This window comes from Parasteatoda tepidariorum, chromosome 9, assembly GCF_982258835.1.
Source record: "Parasteatoda tepidariorum strain Cologne lab strain chromosome 9, Ptep-v5.0, whole genome shotgun sequence".
Classification (NCBI taxonomy): domain Eukaryota; kingdom Metazoa; phylum Arthropoda; class Arachnida; order Araneae; family Theridiidae; genus Parasteatoda; species Parasteatoda tepidariorum.
Window position 1 is genome coordinate 55,640,008 of NC_141763.1, and position 8,395 is coordinate 55,648,402.

At 26.2% G+C, this 8,395-nt stretch overlaps 1 protein-coding gene across 7 annotated transcripts in view; it reads left to right on the forward strand.

The window, feature by feature from the left end:
* The window catches only part of LOC107440873 (irregular chiasm C-roughest protein), a 152,675-nt gene extending 145,691 nt beyond the window's left edge, over window positions 1-6,984 (forward strand). Inside the window, exon 13 of one of the 7 annotated variants that reach the window (XR_006225823.3) lies at window positions 4,771-5,470. Coding sequence is in view for 2 of the 7 variants with exons in the window: in XM_043047971.3 (XP_042903905.2) it covers window positions 4,771-4,998 (228 nt within the window). In the remaining 5 variants the exon portion in view is untranslated. Of the gene's footprint in view, window positions 1-4,770 lie in introns of all 7 variants that reach the window. The other 6 variants (XR_015429236.1, XR_015429237.1, XM_043047972.3 and 3 more) reach the window with 6 other exon arrangements.
* The last annotated feature ends 1,411 nt before the right edge of the window (window positions 6,985-8,395 follow it).

Consider the following 8,395-nt stretch of genomic DNA (forward strand, 5'->3'; position numbering starts at 1 on the left):
TAATTTATTAAGACTTATAGTATTTGTTTTAAAGATCAACAAATTATAAAAATATAAAACTTCTGCAATTTGAAATACTGTAGAATCCTGGTCGGGACTTTATTTATTTTATGTTCTACGTTTCACTTAACACGGTTTTTACCAATGTTAGTAATTTTCTTGCTTTAAATGAAAAAAAATAACTTTATGTTTCCTTTAGCTCTGGAATCATAAAGTCATTTTATTTCCCTCCAGTGTATATAACTGACATTTGTCTGTCATTTCTTTTTGACAAGACTGTAAATCTGGCATATGATATTGCCATATACTGTTAATTATTACTTAGTTTCCATAAGATTTTGAATTTCATGTAGAGAAACAAATTTATATTTACACCATATCAGATGGCAATAATATCCACGTAAAAAATAACCATTTCATTCATTGTTAATCAAATGGAACTGAGGAATTTTTGCAACTAAGGTAAAGCAAATTTCACTCTCTCTTCCCCTAATACGGATAAAATCTTATCTTGTAGGAACAAAATTTATATGGGATGAAGGGAAAAAATTAACTGTATCAAAGTTTATAAATTTCAGTATCTGTATGTTAGATTGTTCTTTCTTTTATCGAGCATGACCTAAAACTGGAGTTAATCAAATCAATTTCACTAGAGGGAGTCGCAGAGGCTCAGGGGGGGGGGAGTTTGCGCCTCTTAAAGAAGTAATTAAGTTCGAATCCCAGCGATGATTGGCTACAAATTCTGCTGACATAAAATATTCACATTAGTTTCGAGTAAAGCAATATTTCGCTGAGAAAACTTGTTCTGATTCTGTTAAAGTCTATTGCGACAACAGGTCTATTTTTGTTTTAAAAACTTGTTTTGATACCGTAAAAATCCGTCTTAAGGCCTGTTTACACGGTCCAAGTTCTTGAATACAAGAAATTGGATCGTCTAAGCAGGCCTTTACCATGCTTTCCTTGCAATGTTTACGGAAAAAGCTTGAATGATAAAAAAGGCTATTGATTGACTTTTTAAATTGTACTGTTCTGCAAACCAAATCAGCTGCCAGTTTACAAGTTTAAATTTTTTTTTTTTTTTTTTGTAGATAAATAGCATCCAAATATTGTGTTATTGGTAATACGCATACATATTCCGACGTCCATTAGGTAAAATACTAAAATTTTCTAAATTAATTTCTTCTTTAGGAATTGAATTTGCAGTAATCAAAATCTAAAAGATCGTAACTCTAAACCTTTTAATTAATTCAAGACAAAATCAGCTATCTTCGCAGAATTATATTTCGATAATTAATATGGCTGATAGAATTGCTGACAGGGAATTAAAATGGATTTGATCATTACTAAGCTTACTGAGCCATACGCATTTGGAGTTAATTCAGAGACATTTCACAAAGTATGATACTCATTGAAATGATAAGCAATATTTTCTATCGAAAAATGAGTATTTCCCTTAATATGAAATTCTGGTTCAAATTTCTAAAATGCATGAGACTTTATCGCTAGAAATGATCTTATGATCTATAAATAGCTGAAAGTCAAACTGTGGCGAGTTAATTCGAGTTAAATATGTTTAACTTCTGAAGATTACAAGATTTACTTTGCTTTGAAAAGAATATAGTATTACCATGATTAGTAAAATGATTATTTAAAATTTATTTAGATCTAGCTACCGATAAATCGAAAAGATTTTAAATATTTGTAATTAACTGTAATCTGAATGTATTTGCTTTAAATTTTAGAAATTTCAAATAAGAAAGTCGTAAAGGTTTTATTCAAGAAAATTTTAAAATGTATGTTTTAAAGTTTTCTTGAAAAAAAAACCATTAAGACATTTGAAGGATTTGTTTTTTGTTTCTTTTTCTAGCATATTTCTTCAATGATTTCTGTAACTTAGTTTTTAAAAATAATTACGTTTTAAGATCTACGAAAATTAAAGTTTTTAATTTTTTACGAAATAAAAAATTATGCTATGAAAACTAATTTTAGTAAGGTTAAAACAACAATTTTTAACCAATTAAAGAAGTTTGATCACATAGTTTTACTTTATTGGAATCAATTTTTGATCATGTTTATAAGAAACTTCCAAAAGTTTTCAATAAGTTTTGATGTTGAAATTAAAACATTTAGAAGAGTTTCTAAATACAAAGACATCTATTTTCCTCAATGGTAATATTTTTTTAATGAAATCTGAAAAATTCCGGTAATTATTAAAGCAGGGCACTGGATTTCCATTTTAAAAAATCCTGAACTACAATCGAAAAATTCATTATACTATTATTAAAAAAAATAATAAATATATTTAAAAAAAAATTTCAGCAGATAATAATTTTTTTGTTATATTTTGTAATTTTTATCGAAATACAACTTATCAAAGTTTCAATTCCGAAATGTTCCATTTGAAATACAGCAGAAAATTCTTTTTATCAATATGAATCTATAGTTCAGGCAGAAAAACTTTTCTAGTTTATTGTGTTTTCAAAATTTTAGCAAAATGTAACTTTTAAAATTCCTGAAATAGAAAATTGGGTTTCAATTAAAAATTCTGATAGATGATTTTAAAAAAATTTCCGTTATTCTAAATATTTCTATCAAGGAGATAATTTTTTCGCATTTGTTAAATTTTAAGTCAAACTGTACGGAATTTCAAACAAAATATTTCAGAAGATTTTAATTAGAAAAGTTCTGAAAATCATTTGAAAACTCCTATCTATTCAAAAATATTTTTCAGGCAGATCAGATTTTCCTAATTGTTATAGTTTCTTAAATTTATTTAAATTTAACCTATAGGAAGATAAACTACGTCTCTTTTCTCAAAAAATAACGAAACATAATTTAAAATACCTTTCTGCAAATATTAGTATTTAATTCACGCGGATCAATTTATACTGTTATTATATTTTAATTAAAAATTACTGAAATTTTACTTATAATATCTAAAACTAAGGCCACAAGTTAACAAAACTTACCATTTATTTTTAATTAAAAACTTTGAAATACATGAAAATACTTTTTTCTAATGTAAAAATAATTTCAAGTGGATACTGTTTTTGTTTAATATGTTATAAGAATATTATCAAAATCTAATGAATTGATGAAACCTGAAAGGCAATGGAAACTTTTTTTTTCTATTTCGAGAAAAAAGAATCTCGTAAAATGATAATCTCGAGAATCTCAATGAAAATCTCGGTAAAAAAAATCTCGGTAATGACATTATTAGTAAAACAAACAAACAATAATTTTGTAACACGTGAGTATATGATATTAAAACTATTTACTTGTTTATTTTCCTGTTCTTATGGTAACAATTTACTAGAAATTTTGGCTTATAAAATTATAGATATATACCACATCTGCAAAAAATGAAAAACTGAAAATCAATTTTAACCGAGTAAATGGTTTTCATACCACGCTCTAAGGAGTCATGGAAAAGTTGCCAAATTTTATCACTTGTTATAAAACCATATTTTATTATTATTATTACCAAAATCATCACCAAAGCACTACGGTAAAAATTACCTAGCTTTTTCGTGTTCCCATAGAGTCGGAAACATTGTAAGTTTTACCATATTCTGGTAATTTTGACCGTACGTTGCTGTGTATTTGTATAAAGTTTTATTTTAGGAAGGTCAATAAAATATAGTTGCAAACATTTAAAAAAGGCACATTATCGAAAAAAAGGCACATACTCTAGATGTTTAAAGTATGCGAAAAATATTCTGAACTACAAATGAAACTTCTTTTCTGTTAATAAAAATAACTATTTGAAACTGATAAATTTTTCAAATTTGTTAAATAATAAAAATTTCGCCTAAATGTGCCTCATTGAATTTCTAAACAAACTGGCCCATGCTCTAGCTATTGAAAATATTCCATTGAATTTTAATTGAGAAGGATTCTAAAATAAAAAAATATTCATTTCTTCTTATATAAATAACTATTTCAGACTGATGAATTTTTTTAAGCATGTTAAATTTAAAAACAATGGCGAAACCTGGCTTATTAAATTCTAAAATTCTCTAGCTATTGAAAATATACCATTGAATTTTAATTGAAAAAGATTCTAAAATAAAAACAAAAATTATTTTCTACTTATATAAATAACTGTTTCAGGCTGATGAATTTTTGAAGCATGTTAAATTAAAAAATGGCGAAACTTGGCTTATTGAATTCTAAAATTCTCTAGCTATTGAAATTATACCATTGAATTTTAATTGAAAAAGATTCTAAAATAAAAATAAAAATTAATTTCTACTTATATAAATAACTGTTTCAGGCTGATGAATTTTTGAAGCATGTTAAATTAAAAAAATGGCGAAACTTGGCTTATTGAATTCTAAAATTCTCTAGCTATTGAAAATATACCATTGAATTTTAATTGAAAAAGATTCTAAAATAAAAATAAAAATTAATTTCTACTTATATAAATAACTGTTTCAGGCTGATGAATTTTTGAAGCATGTTAAATTAAAAAAATGGCGAAACTTGGCTTATTGAATTCTAAAATTCTCTAGCTATTGAAATTATACCGTTGAATTTTAATTGAAAAAGATTCTAAAATAAAAAAAAATATTCATTTCTACTTATATAAATAACTATTTCAAGCTGATGAATTTTTTTAAGCATGTTAAATTAAAAAAAACGGCGAAACTTGGCTTATTTAATTCTAAAATTCTCTAGCTATTGAAAATATACCGTTGGATTTTAATTAAAAAATATTCTGAGAGGCAAATGGAAATTCCTTTCTATTAATATAAATACTTCTTTCAGGCAGATCGCAATGACAACAGGGACGGCCTAAGTTATGGAAGTTTAGATTCCAGCATTTTGGAACCCGATCCAAGAGAGCAGACGACTGCCACAATCAACAACAGCCGGATAAAAGTTCATCCTCAAAGTAAAGGAGGAGCCCCTCATTCAGAAAGCGCCAGTATTCGAAGCAGTCATGATTACAGACAATACCATAACCCGGCTGCTGTTGAGCAAGCATACATTTAAATCATCAACTAGGATTGATTATGAATTCCAATGTTCTTCACATCGTTTGCTTTGTTTTGAGAGACAAAGAAACAAATATTCGAAGCATCCGGAAAGACATAACAATATCCGGGAAGAACATTTTATTCACGTCTTTGTCATGTGATTTATCCGGATGTTTCCATGGACCCGCCCCTGTGTGTCGTGTTAATGTATATAATGTAAAAAGAACAGAAGTGAAAATGCACTGAGTAAAATATTATTGCACTGATAGATCAAGAACATTGTGATCGGAAAAATCGTTTTATTAAAAAATATATGTCTTTGAAGAAGAGGTAAATTAAATTTTCAAAACATGGTATGGAAAATTGTATTATATGTATGATATTTTGTTTAATGTAATTTGGAAATAAACGAATTAGAGATTCAGTCTTAGACCAAAGTGTTTCGGTACATTAAAAATGCAGCTTTGTATAATTTAATTTTTGCAAAATAGAATTTAAAAGAAATATATTTAAAAAAAATGTTAGGTGAAAGCGTGCTTGAGGTAGCAAATTGCCTATTATAGAACTAACTATTGTGATCTTCAAGATGTATTGTGATCTGTTACTTTTGAAGGTGTAAAATATATATTGTTAAATTGGCACAAAGCATGGTGTTTTAATTTGCAACAACATACACTGTAAATAAGTGTTCTCAATCGTCACGTTAATCTTACTAACTCCTTACGTACACTATTTCAAGAAAGAAAATTAAAATTCAGATTTATATTGATTGCAATGAAATATCGAGCCAACAGATATTAAAAAACAGTCGAAAAATTCAAAAAGAATTATCTCTAAAATCCTTGTCTATTTCATTTTCTTATTTAATTCTTTATTTTATTCTTACAATTTGTTTCTTAATTTTAGTGCATTATACGACAGTTAAAATTTAGTCTTTTTGTTTTTTTGGTTTCCTCACACATTTATTTTTTTTTCTTGAAAAATCTTACTCTATATTTCTTTTAATTCCTTAAATTGGATTATGATTTATTCATGTAAGATCTTTTTTTATTCGGTACGAAGTTTCTTATCATTATTTTTATCATCATTTAAGCATTTTCCTTTTCTGGATTATTTAAGAGTGTTGTAGAGAATCTAGGGGAATTTTGATTAAAGACAGAAAATGTGGAAAAGCTCCTGAATCCGGAAAATGTTTTATAACTAATTGTTTTTTGAATCACCCAGTATTAGACTCAGCTGGGATAAATCATCTAGCTTTAAGCAAACCTAACAAAAATACAATTAATTATATAACTTTTCAAAAATAAGTATGAAAATTTCATAGCATGAAAATAGATAATGAATATAATTTATCCGCAAATTCCACGCAGTTGTCTACTTTTCATAAGACAGTAATAAGAATGTAAACTATTTAATAAATAATTAAGAGACCTCTTCCCATCTCCTCTAGGATTTTAGAAAAAAAATTTCTCCGTTTTTGGTACCTTACATGTTTTGTTGTTATAATATGAATTGGCAGTTCTATGGCTTTCAAAAAGTAGAATATTAAGCGATCTGTTTCAAATTAGGCGAAATAGTGCTTGATAATTTATTGAATTTATCTAATTGCTTATTATCAAAAATGTAACTCAATAAAATTATGCGGATTGTAGTTTGAGTAAGAAATTTAATGCGGTGCGTATGTCAGTTTTTAGATTATTACAACTTTAAAGTTGCTTTTGTTTAAACTAATGAAGGCCATTTTGAATAATTTAAACTATTCCATTTAACTTAAATCACGCGAATGGAAAATTCTAAACCAGATAAACGTACAGTGCGTGATAACTTTTCAAAAATACTGATTGGTATAATTTTTTTTCATTAAAATGTAATAGATAATGGAGAATCCAAACTACAACACGCAATATTTCTCAAATTGCTATTGCGTCAGGCCTCATATATTACTCATTTTGAAAGATATTTCGTTGTAAAGTAAATATTCAACATAGTTTACCTGAGAAAATTAAATAAAGGGGATTAAAATCATTTATGGAACATCCTTCCTCCGTCACTTCCTTTTGACAAGCGAGTTTGATCGAGAGGAAAGAGGTCTCTTAAGTAAGAAGCTTTTGAATCTGATGATTATTAATTAAGTTTCAAAAGTTTGAATTCGATGTTCATTATATCAGACGAAAATTAAAAATAAATTTAGAATTATTAGCAGTATTGGTTTCATCAGTATATATCTACAATATAAGTTATACCATGTTTAAGTATAAAAATTATTGCAAGGCATAAAATATTATGATTGTGAATAGAGTTTCTAAAAAGGGAAAAACATAATTAGTTATATTTAAGCTAAAAGGCATTTCAAGTATTCAATATTCCAAGACTATCAAAGTCATATATTGTGTACAATAGGTGTACAAAAAAAGCGTGCGTTACAGGGTTAATAAGACAGCACTCCACTTTTATTGCAAGAAATTTAGTTTTGTGCTCATAATGAATATTTTTTTCGATACAACTTTCACATGTATGCTAAAATAAATCTTAACTTACGTGATATAAATTGTTTTATTAAAAATAAATTAAATTATAAATTTAAAAACAGTAAAAAATATTATAAAACCAGTAAATTTCAAATTAATGAATATAGATTAGTTTAAAGAAAATTAATTATAAAATATATTTTACATTACTATTTAAACACAAAATGTACTTTATTTAAAAGTAGCCTCTGTTTACATGAATATTGATTTATAGAAACACAAAGTTTTATCTTTATGTAAGTAAAATTTAAAGTATGTGTCAAGTGTTTTATATAAGATGTTGTAAACTATTTATTTTGTGCTTTACTTTGAAAATATTAATTTTAATGAATGTTTGTAATATGGTAAATAAGTTATTTATTTTTGTATGAATAATGTAAATTAGCGAAAGCATGCTTATAAACTGCTAATTTAAATAACTCTCTGGAATGCAACTTTAAATATTAATTTTTTTTATGTTTTGTAAAGAATTTATTTATTTGTACAGTTTAACTAAACAAAAACCAATTTTTATTTTGTGTCATAAAAAGTAATTTAATTTTAGTGAAAGAAATATAAAGTTTGCTTTACTGTAATGTAGAAAAAATTTGAGAATGCAGCATATACTTATTAATCAACTTTTTTATAAAAACAAACAAACAAGCAAACAAGAATCAAATTAAGTTTTTTACTAGTGTAAGTGTTATTTAATGATTAATTTTGGCACGTCCTGATACTTGAAAACTGTCAGTTATGTTTTATTGCTTGTATATGTGAAGCAAACACAATAAAAAAAATATAATGCATGAAAATTCAAAAACATGCATGCAATGCATGATGCATCAAGAACTACCCATGCACAGAGAAAAAAATTCTGGTAAAATTACCATTCTGTATGGTATTGAT